At 41.4% G+C, this 19,500-nt stretch overlaps 1 protein-coding gene across 2 annotated transcripts in view; it reads left to right on the plus strand.

Annotated features, from left to right (window-relative positions):
* Positions 1 to 1,071: 1,071 nt before the first annotated feature.
* gucy1a2 (guanylate cyclase 1, soluble, alpha 2) overlaps positions 1,072 to 19,500 on the plus strand; it is a 43,548-nt gene continuing 25,119 nt past the window's right edge. Inside the window, exons 1-4 of one of the 2 annotated variants that reach the window (XM_037774902.1) lie at positions 1,072 to 1,618; positions 10,529 to 10,590; positions 12,582 to 12,706; positions 14,876 to 15,768. In XM_037774902.1, coding sequence (XP_037630830.1) covers positions 1,286 to 1,618; positions 10,529 to 10,590; positions 12,582 to 12,706; positions 14,876 to 15,768 — 1,413 coding nt within the window. In that variant the 5' untranslated portion in view covers positions 1,072 to 1,285. Of the gene's footprint in view, positions 1,619 to 9,337; positions 9,433 to 10,528; positions 10,591 to 12,581; positions 12,707 to 14,875; positions 15,769 to 19,500 lie in introns of those variants that run through there. The other variant, XM_037774903.1, reaches the window with a different exon arrangement.

Genomic DNA, 19,500 nt, shown 5'->3' on the forward strand with positions numbered 1-19,500 from the left:
ACATCACCGGTGCGTGCTGCTTGTTGGCTGACACCGCGCGCGCTCCTCGTGCCACATCTCGCGCAACCTCTACTCCAGCAGCACACCTCTTTGCCCGCACGCACACTCAAAGCGACGACCAAATATACGACAAAACCAAAAAGCCCAGAGCAGCAGCAGCAGCAGTATAGTGGTGAAGGAGTATTCAAGTGGAAGATGGAGGAATGATGAGAGGACGGTCATCTGGCAGACAGACAGGAGACGCGCTGTCGCAGAGGACAAGGAGGAGGAGGAGGAGAAGGGACGGAGGAGAAGAAGAGAAGAGAGGAGGGGAGCTGTCACCACATCTGCCGTGACTTTGGGAATTTCTCTCCCTCTGCAAAGTGGGGAGAAAAAGAGGAGACGCCACATTCAACCAGATGCCCAAATAATCAGCGCGTGTGAGAGAGGAACATGTGTCGGAATCAGCGCGCTGGACCAAACATGTCTGTTTTTGACGACCTTTTTGCAATTTCGTCAGTTCAGGTAGGCTGATGTCTACTTCAGCATAGTTGCGTCAAGAGTCCACCATATATAACAGCTAAAAAAAATAGTTGCAAGGGTTTCTCTATTTTTTTGTATTTATTTTTTATTTGGAGAGTGTTTGTTGTTGTTGGGGAGTAAAGGAGGACGGTTTATTATAAGAGGACGGTTTATTATAAGAGAGGACGGTTTATTATAAGAGAGGACGGTTTATTATAAGAGAGGACGGTTTATTATAAGAGAGGACGGTTCATTATAAGAGAGGACGGTTTATTATAAGAGGACGGTTCATTATAAGAGAGGACGGTTTATTATAAGAGGACGGTTCATTATAAGAGAGGACGGTTCATTATAAGAGAGGACGGTTCATTATAAGAGAGGACGGTTTATTATAAGAGTCGAGACCCCCACCATCACCTCCTCCTCCTCTTCCTCCTCTTCCTCCCCCCTTACATAAATGTTTGCGTGCCGTTAGTGCTCCTGTTCTCTCCAAGCTGAATAGTCTCACACGCACATATCTCATATGCACACATAGACTTGGCATTATCTCACACACACACACACACACACACATCTCATATGCATACATAATTACACAGACAGACCTCACCCCCCTCCTCACCCTCACTCACCCTCACCCCCTCCACTATCTGATGACTCCCCGGCGTAGAGGTGGACGTGAACCGACTGTAGCAGCATCATCACCATCCTCAACACTGTCACCATCACCATCCTCCTCCTCCTCTTCTTCCTCACTACCACCACCACCACCACCACCACAACCATGTCCTCGTCGTCGCGCAAGATCTCCTCGGAGTCGTTCAGCAGCTCGGTGGGCTCGGACTGCGGGCTGGAAAGCCCCGGGGGAGACGGTGGAGGAGGAGGGGACGGCGGGCTGGAGCCGCCGGCGGAGGAGAACCGAGGATGCCCCTTCTCCTCCTTCCACTCAGCCCGCAGAACGACGCTCTGGAACGGCCGCAGCCCGGCCGAGAGGCCGGTGTGCCCGGCGGAGCAGCAGCAGCAGCCTGGTGGACCCCTCCACAAGAGGGCCACCAGGAGGAGACGGGTGAACCTGGACTCGCTGGGGGAGAGCCTGAGGAGACTGACATCACCCACGGTAGGCCTCCAGCTCAGTGTTATAAAAATATAAATAAATATCCCCTAAGTTGTGTAGTGCCATATTCATAAAGACATCTCCTGCACTGTTAAGAATTTCCCAGTAAAATAACAGTAAAGAACTGGCAGCAGGGTTAATGAAAAATACAGTTTGAACTGTATTTTTGTTTTTCACCTTTCTTTTACATTATCTTACTGATTTGTTTTAATGCACTATTTATTTTTTACATGCATTTTAATAAACATTATTTTTGTACCTAGATGAATAGACTTAGCAGGTTACAGACATAGGAATAGTCGCACTAAATACAATTAAAGGCACTAGTTAGGACTTGTTGACACTTTTCCCAAAATGTCTGTCTATAGCTGGCTACAAGCACAGAATGCAAACCAGAACAACATGTGAGTGAAGAACAATAAAGCTAATTCACTGATTTTACAATCATGTACAATGTACAAGCCTCACATGTTCAGATCAGGTCCCAGAATTAAAAAAATACTGCATGAAACTGTTACTGATGATACTTTAGACAGTTGCTCAGCAGTAAAGTGCTGTTTTTTAAGAATGCATTGTAGTTCAGTTAAAAAACGGCCTATGAGCGTAATTTAACAGGTTTTCTTTTGTTTTGACAGTAAAGTACTGTTTTTAGCAATAACAGGTTAATACTGTTACAATCCTGCTGTAAATTAACAGCAATTGTTTACAGTGTATAAATAAATATCCCCTGAGTTGTATAGTGCCATATTCATAAAGGCACCTCCTAAATAAGGGTCCTATATGAGCAAAAGAAAATCTTACAATTTAGGCTTTTTGAACTTTATTTTTTATTTTACAGCACGTCCACTGTAGTGGACCACAGGACCATTTCAGTGTGAAAAGACTAAAAAAATGAACAGATTATGGCCGCAGAGTGATATTAAACCAAGAATACATTCAACTTGATTAAAAACCCACATGCCATCTCACTGGAAAGCCCACGATGTCCTCTTTACAATACACCAGGGGTTGATAGAGTAAGTCAAAAGAGTAAGAGGATATGCATGTGGACAAAATGTCCACTACAGAGGACACATGTCAATGGGCTGGGTCTCACGAGGATATAACTAAATTAAAATAGTTTTACCATGTATTTGTAGAGCATTCTTCTAAAAATCGGTTAAAATGTATTAGTTTGTTTGTCATTCTGTGTACACTTAGAGCTGGACATTATAGACCAAATCAATGACTGTTGGTCAATATTTTTTTTGAGAATCAGTCAATATGAGGACCAAACAGCCAGAGGCATTTATTCCATCCCACACAGCTGTCTCCAAAGTTGAGGAAGAACACAAAGATCATTCAAGCTATATTCCACCACAGGCTATGATCGTCCAAAATCCCAGACAATGCCTTTTCTCTCATATCAGTGCTGTGCTGTCTATGAAAAAAAAAAGCCTCTTTTCATCCTTCAATTCTGATAGCCTGAATCATCTGGCAGATTATATAATAAATATGTTGTTGTGAGGGAGCAAGTGAGAGAGAGAGAGAGAGAGAGAGAGAGAGATGCCCATGCTCTGTCTGTGTATATGTAATGATGTGAGAGGTAGACGAGCGAGCCTGTTTCTGTGTGTCGCCGTTGTATTACAGGCTGTAATGTAATAAACCAGCTATTAGAACAGAGTGCAATTGTGATAGATGACGCGTGATTAGGGCATTTGCTATAGCATAATTATTTGTGATGGTACGTTAAATCAGTTTTATTGCATCGCCTGTAATGTGGCCCCTGTTATGGAGTTGGGCAACAATAACATACTGGTCAAAATGTGAAGGAAGTCAAATTCCTGTATAACTGCAAAAGGAAATACCAAAGATGTGAGGATACAGATCTGACCTAGTTTAGTTTAGTAGTTAACTTTCTTCTGGCGTGAACAGAGATTACCTGGCAATATCCACAGACACCAGAATTCAGTCAAATATGTTTTTATTTTTTTATTTTTAATCGTGATTAATCGCATGATTGTCCATAGTTAATCATGATTAATCACAAATTAATCGCACATTTTTTATCGGTTCAAATTGTACCTTAAAGGGAGATTTGTCGAGTATTTCATATTCTTATCAACATGGGAGTGGGCAAATTGGATTGCTTTATGCAAATGTATGTATATATTTATTATTGGAAATCAATTAACAAAAAAAAAAAGAAATATTGTCCAGAAACCCTCACAGGTACTGCATTTAGCATAAAAAATATGCTCAAATCATAACATGGCAAACTGCAGCCCAACAGGCAACAACAGCTGTCAGTGTGTCAGTGTGCTGACTTGACTATGACTTGACCAAAACAGCATGTGATTATCGTCTGTAAAGGGGAGACTCGTGGGTACCCATGGGACTCATTTCCATTCACATATCTCGAGGTCGGAGGTCAAGGGACCCCTTTGAAAATGGCCATGACAGTTTTTTCCTTTAAAACTGAGCCCGACAACCTCCGAAATATTTTGCGTTAACGCATTAAAGAAATTAGTGCCGTTAGAATGAATTTGGGTAAACATGTTATTATCGCATCAACTTTGACAGCCCTATATCTTTTATTTAATTTAATTATTATTCTTTTTTTTTACAAAGGATAAAAACTCACCAATATCACGTAAAAATGTAAAGTAGCCTACAACCAGTGACATACATTTTTGGCCCTATTTAAAACTGACAAACTCTGGTAAATACAAAGTGAATTTTTTTTTTTTTTTTTTTTTCATATTATCAACTATTTACAGTTAACAACATTTTAGCCAACAACTGCCTATTTACACATCTAATCTAACAAAAACAGAGCAACATGAGAATCTCAATGTAATCGTCTCACTGGCCACCTGTAGAAAGAGCAACATGTACAGACGTTATACTACTGGAGCCTACTGTCTCTGAGCAGCTGTCAATCACGTGTGAACTCCGATCAAACGGTCAAACTTGCTCCGGCTGATCTCCCGTCACAAGCTAGATTTTTTCAAGCCTGAAAACAGAGCCATGAGGAGGTGCAGAAGTCTAGTTATCTCTCAGAGCACTTGAATTACAACATGCTGAAAGGTTATTATGGATTTTTTGGCCCAATGATGCCAAAATTAAACTGCCTACTGCAGCTTTAAGGCTTCATCAACACTATGTCTATAAATTTCTTTAGTCTTGTTCAAAGAAAAGCAACAGCAACAGCTATGGTCCATGAGAAGAAATGAAAAATAAAGCCATAAAACAGAAGTGATCCGCAGTCAATGTACAGTGCTCCATCACTGTCGAGAGAGATAAAAGTGGGTTGATAGATAGGTAGATGGATTAATAAAACATAGAAACAGTTTTTGTGCTCTACTCATTGCTTCTAATCTAGGAGTTTTGAGCTCACATTGGGTTCCAGGTTTATTTATGTTGGTTCCCCACACAATAAGAGCACTGCTGTGTGTGTTTTCATCAGATTACAGGAGGTTGTGGGAATAGCTTTCTCCAAATCGCAATTGCTCAGACGCTGTGGTCCATTCCTGGGAGAAATACTGTAGATGTTGCAGAGAAGTCGATATAGGAAAGCAGTGATTGTCAGCCTTTTTTTTTTTACTGCCTCGGCACACACAACCTCGCAAAAATAATGAAATTCAACAGCACAGCTAAAAAATCTGAAGTTGGTGTATATTGGAGAGGACCACTGAGAGCCAACTTCAGCTCTCAGCTGTAGGCTCTTACTGGCCCTGATCTTTAATAGATCTGTGAAAAAATAGGGCAGAGGGAACGCTTAAAGACAGGTTTGTATAACACTCCATGATGATGATATCTAGCACTGTGGAGCTGTGTGAGTGTACGTGCAAGTATGATTTTGTTTGCCTACAAGTGCAATTACAGTAATCAGTTGGGTATCATTAGTGGAGCCTTTTTTTATCTAAATATGTCAGGGTCATTATGGTGTTGTGCTTTGGTCACAGGGACGGGGAAAGGATAACTGTCCAAGGTCTTTTTTCAGTGTCTGAAGGGTGTTTGTGTGTGTGTTAGGCTGGACTGTGATAGAGCAGCTTAAACAGCTTTAAAGACATTTTTAGTGATGGTGCCATAAAAGGAAATAATGCCAAGTATGAACATACACCAGCAAATTAGCTAATAGACACATATTGTATACTGTATATCCACTCTATCATTGTTTATCATCTTTTTTGTTCTCTCTCTCTCACACACACACTCGCACACACACAGTGGCTGCGTGCAGTGTCAGTGTCTGTTGTTGACTGCAATGGACCGTGACAGAGAGAACAGAGCAAGCTCTCTGTGGTTGTCTTCACCCTGACCACACTGACCCAGAAGCAACCGCACACACACACATTTACATGTGTGCAAACATTAATTTTCTGTCCCTCTCCCTCTCTCAGTTTCGTGTGTACACATAGAAGGTGGCCATTAGCTTAGTGACCCATGGCACTGATCAAAAGGCCACGAGTATTGGCCACAAATATGAAAAGTGTGAGACAATTGTGCGAGTGTGCTAATGTGTGTCTGCTGGTAAATCCACATCCCAGGGACCAGTGACTATACAGAGTATTTCTAACTTGCTTTTAGTTAAATACGCAGTTTGGTCATTGTGCTGTATGTGTACACATGCTGGCTGTTTTCATGTAAATTTCTCCACTTCGCTTTGCATGAGTTTACCTGTTGAAGTGATTTCATTTACTACCAGAGGAGAAAACAACATACCAGTATATATTTTGGAAGGTGACATGAGCAACACGCCATAACTACACAATCAATATATAGCAAAAATGATTGTAAAACATGTTGTTTGTCTGCATAAAGTGGTGATAATATAAAAATGTACCTTTCATTGCAATTTGCTCTCTATTATACCATCAGTGCAAATAATGAAAATCATTTCATGATTCACAAATTTTGAAATAACTTGGCTTGTTTCTTTATAAATCAAATTGATTTGTTATGAATAACTCGCTGCATTTGTGCATTTATTGGACAGTTGATATTGAAGCGGAGACAAGTAACTAAGTCTCAGTGTTGTTATAAATGTACTGAAATGCTTACAACTTGCATGTTTTCCTTCTTATTGATTTTAAAAATACATAATTGTCTCCCCAAGTGGCCAGAATTCCCTTCACTAATTAAAATGGAATTATCCTTCTCCGAAGGCACACATAAATGTCTCTGTGAACCAACGCAGTGAAGAGTGTTATGTATAACCGTATGTTGCAGAGGAGTCGACGCGCACACCTCCCAAATCTCAACTACGCGTTGACTCGCAACTCCTGTCCCATACATAAAGTATAAAAGAAAAAGCCAGACCAACGTATCCAAGTAACCCCCGTGCAGAGCATAATTACAGCATTATCATGACAAATAGCACACTGAACTGTTTAGGTCATGCATCTATTTTGCGTTACCTTACATTCATTTTGCAGATACAATTGTCCAAAGCGATTTACAGTAAGTGCATTCAACCTTTGTAGGGAACAACAGCTAGATACCAAATCTTTTGCATAGTCAGGGGGGGACAACATATTCACCCCTGCCATGTCCCATGCTCGGCTGCATTATACCGCTGACAATTAGAGGCAGACTGATTAATCGGTATGGCCGATTATGCAGGGACGTACATCCCCGTTTTGCATTGAGGCTCCATACACAAAGTCAAGGTAGAGGGGGAGAAAAAAAGTTATCTCTCGAATATACAACGCAACACTATCAACTCTTTGTCCCAGATACAAGACAGGCAGACAGGGAGAAAAATAAATCCTTCACTGTTACTTTAACTTGCTTACTGTACCAATTTGGCGTTCTCTCTTCCAAATAATCCAGCCACTTAACCATCCATTCATGAAGTAAAATCGCACACTACCCCGAGAACATGCACTAACATTAATGGTTTGCAAGAGTGGCATTTAACAATGTACGAGATGCGCAACAGAAGTAATCCTGGCCAATCATACTGTACGCCACAGAACAGCACATCGTCCATGCAAAAGTAGCCGACTAGGCTGCCGCAGAAGTACATCGGCCATCTGCTTTTTCCTGGCCTCAAAAATCCTGATACAAAGCAGATTGCAACAGAATTGTTTTCTTTGTACCTGCTTTATTACTAGCCTCCTCCCTGACAGAGAGGCCTGATGCGTCTCATGCTGGGATTTATCTTGCAGGGTCTCATCTGGTGTATGAGTTTCTATCCTCTTTAACAGTGGTGGCAGCTTTCCAACTGCGCTGAAGCACCGGTACCCACTGCTCTGTGACCATAGACCAAACCAGTTCATGCTAATGGAAATTTGGAGGAGGAAGATGCAATAAAAAGGGGGGAAGGAATCCGTCACACAGACAGACGGGAGAGGCAGGTTCACATACAGTACAGTAAGACTGAACCTCACTGGGAAAGAAAGCAATGCAGAGCAACAGAGCAAGAGGAATGGAGCGAGGATTGGTGAGATTGTGCTCCCCTCCCAAGGTAAAGAAACAGAGCAAACAAAAGAGACAGAGTGGTTTGGATAAAGACCACAGGGAACTAGAGAAAGAGCAGGAGGAGAGGAGAGTGTGTCTTAAAAGAGAAAGTTTGAGTTTAAACTCTCGACCTGAAATGTAGTTTTTCTAATCTTCCCGTACATGACATTTCTCCCGTCTACACACGATCATCCTTACCATGAATTTAAAATATCTATTCAGTTACATGAAAATATTTAAATTATTAATTCTGTTTTACCATGTTATGTTTATTTTGTCCTTATTAAATCCTCTCGGTGTAGATGTGTTTATCCTAAAAACCAGGAGATCTACTAGCCTTTAGACATCTAAGCAGGTTCGTGTGTGCGACTGATTTAGATTATGTCCGATGGGGTATCGAATTGTGTGTACAGTAAACATGCCTGCGATTGCAACAATGCAGACTAATGATGATGTATGTGTACAGTATGTTTGCACATTGTGTGCATGTGTGGCTGATAACAGCTAGTGCCTGTGTGTTTGGTCGTGTTGTAGGAATCTTGTGTGCGCACACACTATAATGTGCATGTTCTGTGGTAAATGAGTAGCTGAATCAAGGACACAGTAAGAGGAGGATTGTCATGAGAAAACACCATTTCTGTTTTTACAAATGCAACAAACGTGTACGTGGGGGATAGAGAGGTGACGGGGAGTTTTTACTCACAAATAGACTGTGAAAATGTGGCCCACGGGGTATTTTTTAGCTTATCAGTGCCCATCTTGCTCCTGTTGTTGCTAAGTTGACGACTCACTGTAGCTTAAAATGAAGATATTTTTGTATCAGCAGGTGTGGCTCTGACTGCTACAGTATTGTCTGTTGTTGAGGATATGGACATAAACTGGTACATTTGTTAGCCACAATATGACGACTAATTCTTATTTAACCTGATAGTGAATGAACTGCATTCACCTTTTAAGATCCCTGCTGACTGACACATATGTAGATTTGTTCTCTGACTGCACACACACACACTGTCTCTCTCATTTCTCACTGTCTCATGTTTTTGCTCTACAACCTCACTTCTCTCTCTCTCTTTCTCTCTCGGTCTCTTTATAAACAGACACAAAATCACTCCTGTGTCTGTCCAGAGTGGGCGGAGTCCTCAGAATGACCTCTCCAGCTGGCACACTGTGTTCTAGTATTGTCACTACAGCCATGCATTTGAGCCGTATCACAGATAATCACATTGGACCCGCCTCCTTAAGCTTAGGCTGTCAGTAACGCAAAATACGGCAGCTTCACAGGCACACAGACTATCGAGGAGTGCATTATGGTCGTCTGGAAACAGTTATTGTCAACTTTAAAGAGGACCTATTATGTTTATTCTCAGGTACATACGTGTATTTGGGGTTTCTACTAGAACATGTTTACATGCTTTAATGTTCAAAAAATGCTTTATTTTTCTCATACCGGCTGTGCTGCAGCACCTCTTATCACCCTCTGTCTGAAGCTGCTGCCCCCACTACTTGGTGACATCACCATGTTACGGGAGAAAAGGCGAGAGAAAGAGAGAGTAACTCCCTTTTGCGTGGGCTTTGCAACTTTGCAGACCTTTTACATGCACAGAAAAATGATATAACACACTAAAGGAAAGGAAAAAAGCACAAAAGCATAATGGGTCCTTTATAATTATTTTTTGCAGAACAGAAAGGAAAGGAAATATTAATTACAAAATGCAAATAAGATCTGTTTTGATGGGGGTAAATTATCTTTTTCCAAGGAGACTGGGCTATTAGTAGAACTCCTCTATATGGCACTAACAAATATAAAATGAAATTGATGACAGTAGTTGTAGTTTTTCTCAGCAATTACGCCATGGAAGACCTCTTTCACAGCAGACATTTTGACTTGTCATAGTAGGAAAAGCACAAGTGTTATTAATAACATTAACGATGGCTCTGTTCTATTCAAGTGCTCCAGTAAGCCGCGACAGTGAGCCAGCATGCACAATGCCAGGATCCTGAAACTAAAGCAACTACATGGAATCATCATTAATATGATTATTTAAACCTGTGCTTTTCCCACTATATGACATGTCAAAATGTCTTCTGTGAAAAAAGGCCTGTTAAATATGAATGTGTCTTGGCTGCAAATAACGCTTCAGATGATACTTTGGCAGGGTTTTTCGTCTGCTCAGATGGTCCAGGTGTGCATGAAGTCTGGCCATGACCAGGTCATTACAGCAATAACCATGGATCCATAACCAAATATATATGTTGATTTACTTAGAAAGTGTCCTCATCTATAAACACTATCATTATGTTAGCTTTTTACACCACCAAATAATGAAGCCTCCAATTTGTGTGTAATATATTTCAATGATTTTATTGGGAATTACTGAATGTGTGCAGTTTTGACGCTTAAATGCATGCAAATGTGCACAAATAACACATATGCTTGTCTAATATTTTCACTTCTTCTTGCAGACACAGACCGTTCAGGAGGCTCTACAGCGAACTCTACAGTTCTACAGACAACAAGAGATCAGGTGAGACCGTCTTTCTGGGTTGCTGCCGGTCTCTCTTGCCGGTTCTCTTTCTGACTCCTGTCCTCTTTTATCAATCTCTGCGGCTCACTGGCTGTCTATCACTCATTTTCTCCCCTTTGCCTTTATTTTTCTCCCTTCTCTGTCTGTCTGTCTGTCACACCCCAGTTCAGTCCTCTGAGCCTCTCCCTGTCTCTGCTACCCCTCATCCTCCCAGCCTCCCTGTCTTTTTCGGTCACACAGACTCAGACAGACACACATATACAGACACACTCCTTCTCCTCTTGTGTCTGCCTCTCTCTCAATGTCCCTCCCTGTCAAAACTCAGTACAGAAGATTTAGCCAGGCACAACACGTACTAACATTGTCCATGAAGCACATATTGAATACAAATATGGATACCGGATTGGGACCTCTCTCGATTTTCTAATTCTGTCCACTCTCCTTCACATTTGGCCCGACTTTTTGCCACTCCAATTTCCTCCATTTGATTTATGTACAATGGAACTGACCCTTGGTTTACTTAAAGCAAATCAGATATTGACACACATTAGTCTGCTTTACAATGAAGGCATTGATGAATCCAAAAAAGCAACCGGAAAGCAAATGATGTTCCTTTTGTTGGACAGTACATGTAGTCGTGGCGTAATGGTTAGAAATGAAGCTTGTGGCCTCTAGTCTGATTCACAGACTGAAACAAATCAGTGTTGGAAGTGAAAGAGCATCACTTTCTCCTCCCTTTTTTAACACGGTGGAGGTGACCTTGGGCACATTTCCCTGCCTTTCTGTTCTCCAGCTGTGATTCAGTTGATCTACTCAGTGACCAGCTCATATGAATCTACGCAGGCTTAGTAAAGTGTCAGGTCACCCCAGTCACAAAACAATGTACACAGTATAATCTCACTTAACCTTAACGGTCCATGCAGATGTCTCTGAGATTTTTGCCACCACCCCAATAAAATGGAATTGAATGGGATTTAGTTTGCTCACTGCAGTGGAAAATGGCTTTTGAAAATCAGCAGTTCCAGAAAAAAAACTCCCTGTCATTCAGAATAACCCAAACAGCCAAGAGTTTTTAATGGATCTACTTTCCCCTGAAGAAATAATCCTAAAGAACTGGTGACAGCATAGTTTGTAGTGAAGTATTATACAGTCTGATGGCTTTTAGCACAAAAAACACACACAAAAACATCCACTGTATGTCTTGAGAGGATGAGATGGAGGTTCATTAGCTTAGGAGCACCTTATTAGCTCTTCTTATTTTCTGATCTCATGGCTAACTAGAATTGTTCCGATACCGGTATCGGGTATTAGTGAGTATGCCAGTCTATGCACCGATCTTTCTGTTTACCCAGAAAGGAATCAATTTGTTTAACTGGAAATCAGTTCTTCTTCGCCGCTCCAAAACAGAAGCCTTCACTGTGCTGTCGCCCTGGATGTATCCTGGCTGCCACTCGCAACTACTGTTTTAGAGCAGCGAAGAAGAACTGATTGCAGGGAGTTTGTCAAGTGACGATAGCAAACAACAACAGTGCGGTGCTAGTGGAGAGTGTAACGGTAACGGTTGTCAGAGCGAGGAAAATGTCAGCCATTTGGCAATATTTCACAGTGGAAAATCCAACAAGTAAAACGGTGATATGTACAGTATGTCAGGCTTCCGTTTCGAGGGGTGGCACTAGTGTTGCCAATTTCAACAAACGGCAATCGTATAAAACATTTGAAGACACATTACACGAGAGAGCGAGACGACAAAGGCAAAGGGGGAAAAAAAGCATGAACCACAGCAGCAAACGTTGGAAACCACATTCCAACGACGTGATACATTCCACAAAGATAGCTCAAAAGCGACGAAGATATTTATCTCGCTGGTATTGGATTGGTACTTAGTATCGGCCGATACTGCAAGTTCAGGTATTGGAATCGGTATCGGGAAGGAAAAAATCTCTATGGCTAACCATGGTTTACCCTGTGTGTTTGGTTTGTGTCTTTGACAGGTGTCAGGAAGTTGGCAGTGAGGAGAGGCAAAGAGAGAAGAGAGAGGAGAAGTGCCCATTTCTAGAAAACTCTGGTTCAGAAGAAGATGTCCTACAAATCCTACAGTACATGGCCACCATACTGGGTAAGTATGTGAAGCAAAATAAGATGTGAAACAGTGAGTCTTTATTCATGTGTGTGGTCTCCTCTGCATATGAACTGATGTGGTGATGAGTGTGTGTATTTAGTATATAGTTTTCATCCCTTTGTAACTGTCCATGTTCTTTTTATGCTGTTGCTTTGGATCGATTATACTGCACTGTGTTATTTTTATACACGCCACGACACACATTTAGGTACTGCTTATCTTTTCCCTCCATGCATGTCCTTCAGTATTAGTGTTGTTTGTTTACGGGTGTGTGTGTGTGGACACTTACACAATCAAACAAAGCCATTTCCCCAGAGGTCAGACCTCTGAAACACATTGTAGACACTTTTAATGGAAAACGGAAATACGGTATCATGGACTAGGTAGTGTGCATTCAGACACAAATATACAACTGCAAAAACACACACACACACACGCACGCACACTGCGTGACTCACTCTCGAGGCTTACACTGTCTCTTTGGCCTAACATGAAAACACACAAACACACACGTTGTCCCGGTGAGTCACTCGGTACATCTTTGTCCTCCCTCTGTACAAAGATCTCTTCCTGCCTCTTATCTACAGTATTTTACTTCCTTCTCGTCCTGTTATTCTGTTGTGCATAGCTACCACCACCGTATGCATTACTGCCATTGTGTTTGTTAACTTCTCTGTCCTTCAGTCATCTTCTTGTTTATCTCCATCACTCTTCTTTTCAGCTTTCCGCCATGCTTACAATCTATGTGAAGTAGAATCACCTGTTTTAGAAAGGCAGCAGCTTGGTACACCGTCTCTACCTGATACAGCCCTCCATGTGCATTCTGAGAGTAAAGCAGAGCTCACTAGTTGCAGTTTATCCATTTATCCATCCATTTTATGCCGCTAATCTGAATGTGAGTCATGGCGGCAGCAGGCTAAGCAAGTAGCCCAGACATCCTTCTCCCCAGCCACGTCATCCTGCTCTTCCTGTGGGACACCGATGTGTTCCCTGGCCAGATGGGATACACAATCCCTGCAGCATGTTCTGGATCTGCCTAGGGATCTTCTCCCAGTTGGATGCGCATGAAATACATGCACAGAGAGGCGTCCAGGAGGCCTTGCTGCCAAGGCAGGCCACCTCAGCTGACTCCTTTCAATTAGAACGAGTACTCTAAACTCTGATATCTAAAATCCTGCATTTGTCCCAATGGTTGAGTCCAGCCATCCTGCAAAGAAAACCCATAAACTTCACCTTTCTTTACTCCAATAGTTTGGAAAAATGCCCACGTCACTGCCAATGCCTGTTGTCTTTAAGCTGGCGAAGTGAGGTTTTGACAGGGTGTTGCCTTGTAGTCACTGCAGTCACTGTGCCTACACACCTGCAGTGCACTCCTAGCTACAAAAATACCAAAATATCAGAGTAAAGTTTTCATGTGTGGGCACTATGTCAATTGAAGTTGTAAATGGTCATATATTATCTGTCTATTAACGCTAATTTGACAGGTGTTCTTAAGAATCAGTGTCACTTCATGCATTACATTGTTTAAAGTTCTCTTTCTACAAGTCTGTATAGTTAAGTCATTATTAATGCTTTCCAAATTGTGTTTATTTTCTTGCACATTTTTGGATTTTTCTGGTCTTGTTCTAGTTTGTGATGTCAGGTTTTATTTATTATGTAATGTCAGTTTTAATTTTGCTATAATCCTTTAATCCCATTTTTTTCCTCAGTTATTATTCAGTTAGTAGGCATGTGACATGATTATTTGATCTTATCAATATTCATTATTTTAGCAAGGCTTTGATGTTTGATTACTTCGAACACTGTTATTCTGTGGTTGATATGCTTCAAATTATTTTTGCTGAATTTAAATCTTGGTCAAAACATATCATGGAGCAGAGGTAACATTAAGTTTCAAAGGCAGCTGTAACGGTAAATTATTATACACACTTAAGGGTGTTCGAGAGCAGATTTCTGCATTGAGAAATAATACTGAAAGACAGTGAACCAAGATACAAGTCCATGTCTTCTCAATCATATCGCTTATATTCATATGTAGGTTTTTTTTCTCAGTGTAGGTACTTGATTATGTGCATGTGGGCAGGTTAAGTGTATTGTTGTGTATCCTCAAAAGAGTGCTATTCTGCATCGCTGACATCTGTGTTTTCCATCCTCTCTCTCTCGCAGGAGTACCATTCTGTGAGCTGCGGGAGCATTTTGGAGAGGAGTTCTTCGGCCTCTGCTTTGAAGAAAATGAACGAGTGCTTCGGGCTGTAGGCGGCAACCTCCAGGACTTCTTTAATGGCTTCGACGCGATTTTGGAACACATTCGCACCTCAACGGGGCGCCGTGCCTCATCTGAGAGCCCCTCCTTCCAGTGCAAGGACCCCTACGAGGAGGAGAAAGGGAGAAGAAAATTGGACAAAGTCGTAGAAAGAGGGAAGGTGTTGCTTCTCCATTGTTTCAACCCTGCCCCTGTTGTTGGATTGGTCATGCCAGGGTTTATCAGAGCTGTTGCCAGGCGGATCTATCATTCAGAAGTTGAGGTGGAAGAGGTGCCACCTCTAACTCCCTTATTGCCCAACGAAGATACAGAACACACAGACGGTGACTCCTCAACCCCCACCCCGACGGCGTCCCCCACTGCCTCACCCTCCTCGTCCCCGTCCCCTCCCTCTCCTTTCCCAACCTCTGTTCCCACAGTTTGCTTGTCCTTCCAAATCCAGGAGACATCCCCTCCTTCCCTCCCCTCCCTCCCAAATGCTGCCTCGGTGGGCAGTAAACGCCCCCCTCTCTTGCTCTCCAACAACCCCATTGATCTGCGCATCGGCCTGGCCACGTTTTGCCGTGCCTTTCCGTTTCACCTCGTCCTGGGGCCTCGCATGGAGCTACTGCAGCTTGGAGAAGGATTGAGGAGACAGGCTCGCATTGAGCCTCACCGGAACCTCTCGTTCAGGGACTGTTTTGAGATTGTCTCACCCAAGATGGAGCCTTCGTTCCCGGGCATCCTGCTGAGGCTTGCATCCCCATTTACCATCCGTACCAGGCCTGATACCACACAGTCCGGCACCAAGGAGAAGGTAAAGATATCATACACAACAGATGATTGCTCAAATCCTACATTTCACCACATATTTTATTGCAGTTTAAGTAAAAGCTTGGTTAACAAAAATCTAGTTTCAAATTTTAAATAAGATAAGGCTGGTATGTTTTCTTTTTTTATTCATTAACAAATCCCCTGAAGAGACCAAAACCAGCAATGAATTTATAGGAACAAGTATCGTCTGTATAACCACAGACAGACATAGCTTAAGCCTCTGCACCACGGAGCTCCAGAAATGATGTAAACACATTAAAGAGTTAAATAGTTGCAGTAGGTGACAGATTACTTTATTCAAATGAACATGGCCAAAGTAGTTTATTTGAAAAATGGCTCTGCCACTCCATTTTTAATCACAGAAGAGTAGCTCCATGTCAGGCAGGCGGTTCAGTGTTTACAGTAAACTACACTGGCAATGTTCATTGTAAGTAATTAAGTAGGCTATATCACCCAAATGCTGTGGTATGATGCTCATTATGTGTTTTTTTTAATGTTTTCTTGACAATAAAAGTCTACAGGCATAAGATACTTACCACTGTTATCAGACTTTGGCTATGCAGAATATACATGCAAGTAGGCCAATTCATTGTTGGGCGTCTTTTCATGGAATTGTTGGCAGTAATAAAAAGATAATCCCCATCCTTACTCTCTAAGTCATAACAACGTCATTTACAGTGCTACAGGAAGCACTTTTATGTGTGTGATGCACTCACTCTATGTCACGGTCAAGTACAGAACTTTCTGTCCTGGGAAGTAAGTACAAAAATACCCATCTCTGTGCTGTTATGTAAATAAATGAAAGTTCCCAGTGTTTCATTTGAAATAGGCGAAATGCAAGAAGGCCACAGTTGATTCATATGTTTCCTTTGGATGCTAAAACATAGAGGTTTCCAGAGTGTATGTCAAGACAGAGTGTAGCGTCTGAGTTTGGGATAGTTGAATATATCAATTGTTTGCTCTAGGGAGGGTAGCAGTGTTTTTGGCACTCTGTCTATCCTGAATGCCATTCCACCACATGTTGCATAACACCTGCGAGCCTGGGATGTTTTTTTCATGGCAAGAATTGAATTGGTTCCAGTTTGCCAGAAACAATTAATCAATCTGAGTTGTATGCTATATCTAGTTCTTTATTGATTGGATGGTCTCCGCAGGCTGTTAGTGTCAACACCAGACACCCTGATGCTAAATAGAACTGACAGAGAGGAGATGGCTCAGTCCAGCCACAGTGCCGGGCTGTATGTGTGTATTGTGTTTGGGTGGGTGAGTTAGGTATGTCTTAAGTTGCACACTCAAAAATAGAAGTACTGGTATATTTGTATTTAAAAGTACTGACACATAATGGGCCCCGATGAGAGCAGATGTGTATCCTTTGATCCACCACAAATGTATAAACTATTTTCTGATAGTTTTTGTTAGAGTTTTGTACCACTTCATCCTGAACTAAAAGCAACTGTTACTGAGGAAACACACTGATGGTACAGGGGAAATTGGTGTCTCAATATTGTTTAACGATACATTTTTGATCACTTGGGTTACATTATTGTATTTTTTGGGGGTACAAATAGGGGTACAAAATTGACTTTTAACAATTTGTACTCTAATGCACTATTATATTGCTGGTGTCACTGATTCTGATGCAGCTTTAGTTGAACACAATTCCTCCCAGTTGTATTTACTGGTTGTTGAGGCATTTGTAGATTTGTTTTTACATCGCTGTGCTTCTTAGTGGCATCTTCTGGGAGTGAACCAGATGAGATAAGGATTTCTTTGACCGTGACCTGCACAAAGTGCTAGGTCTTATGCACAGTACAGTTTGGGCGTTTCTAAGCACACATGCGATTTTGCTCATGTAGGCAAAGCAGCCCTATAGGAGCAAAAAGGTTGGTGAATAGAAATGGTATGTGAATTGGTGGGTATGAAGGTAAATCATTATCCTTTCAGTGAGTTACTTGTCTCATAATCTTTAAATATCTGTGCCAATTCACAGTGGTGCAAAAATGCCTTACCGAATGGAGAGATGGCTTGTCCGAATAGGAAAATGATATTATTTTATGCATGTGCTAAGATGTGAATAAACAGCACCATATATCTGCAGCTAAAGGCAGATGGTGCTGTTAAAAGTCCTGTCATGTCATGTTTTCCTGTCATAGCGCTGTTTGCACTAGTCTTTGCCCTTGTACATAAATAGAGTCCACATACAGCTAGCGTACTCACACGGAACGCAAACCAGTTAAAATACATTTCTAAACAGCCCTGATACAATTAGTATTTGCAGATTATGTAAATTAATTATTGTGCTGTAAGGCCTGGGTGTAAGGACTACTGCCCTTAACTATTATTTTGGGCTGCAACTAACAGCTATTTTCATTACCGATTAAACTATTTTGTCGATTAATCAATTAATCGTATCGTCTATGAAAAGTCAGTTTTCTACAGCCCAAGATGATGTTTTCAAATGTCTTGTTTTATACGTCCAACAGTCCAAAACCCAAAGATGTTCAGTTCATTATTAGGGATGCCCCTTCTTAGTCGATTAGTTGACTAACCAGTCGTTTTGGTAGTCGATTGAGATTTCTTTAGTCGATTAGTTGTTTCTTATGCTTTTTTCATGCTGGTAATCACAAGATTTAAAGTGGTGCTTTTGTGTGATTCTTTGTAGAGAAAATCAGTTTCCCAGATCTGTTAATTAAATCAACTAATCGATTAGTCGATGAAATCGTATGAGTGTTAGTCGACTAAGAATTTCTTTGGTCGAGGACAGCCGTGTTCATTATCATGCACGACAAAGAAAAGCTTAAAATTTTCACATTTGAGAATCTGGAACCAGCAAATCTTTGGCATTTTTGCTTGAGAATTACTGAAACGTTTATTTGATTATCAAAATAGTCATTTTCTGTCAAACGGCCAATTAATCAAGCAACTAATCATTGCAACTCTTCTATTATTATATTTTAATAACACTTTTTTTAAATGACATTACCCACGGTTGTTAAGATAATTAGAAGTAGTAGTTAGTATATGTCACAACTTGTGAATATTTCTGTTTGAGTGAAAGATGATCATAAGGGCTCCTCTCATGAAAGTTGGATAGGATAGTGTTTCAGCTTTGTGTACACAGAGCTCTAATTGGGTGATTTTGGTCTTGCACTGGCCAAATAAACCAATCCCGGGGTTTAATGCATTAATCTGAACAGATGACAACCAAACACAACTATGTAGTTTCACAAATCCTCCATACATGCATGCTAATACACATAATAACACAGTACGATGCCCACAGTCCACATGCCCCCAGGAGTAGCTGCAGGATTCCCCTCTTCATAGTCAGGCCTCGAGGACCACTACAATACGTCTCCTCTCTGGCTGTCATCTGCTCTCTGTCAGTGCCTCTCATAAATTCACTACCATTATCCCTCCCTCTCTGCTGCTCACCAATTTCTATCTTTTTTTCCTCAGAGGGCTTTTCTGTTTCTATACACATATTCTCAGCTTTTTCATTTTCTCCCTCATTATGCATTCAGACAGTAACTTAATTTATATCGCTCCCAAAAAATGGCAAGAAAATGCTTTCTCTTTCATCAGTCTTTCCCTTTCTCCTGTTTCCACTTCCCTATTAGAGCTCCCTGATAAGACCGACTTTAATCTGATTGGTCGGATTACATTTTATGGTAGTCGAACCGATTGGATCAGTCACAAATATGTATTCTACTGT

This window comes from Sebastes umbrosus, chromosome 7 (genome assembly GCF_015220745.1).
Source record: "Sebastes umbrosus isolate fSebUmb1 chromosome 7, fSebUmb1.pri, whole genome shotgun sequence".
Taxonomy (NCBI): domain Eukaryota; kingdom Metazoa; phylum Chordata; class Actinopteri; order Perciformes; family Sebastidae; genus Sebastes; species Sebastes umbrosus.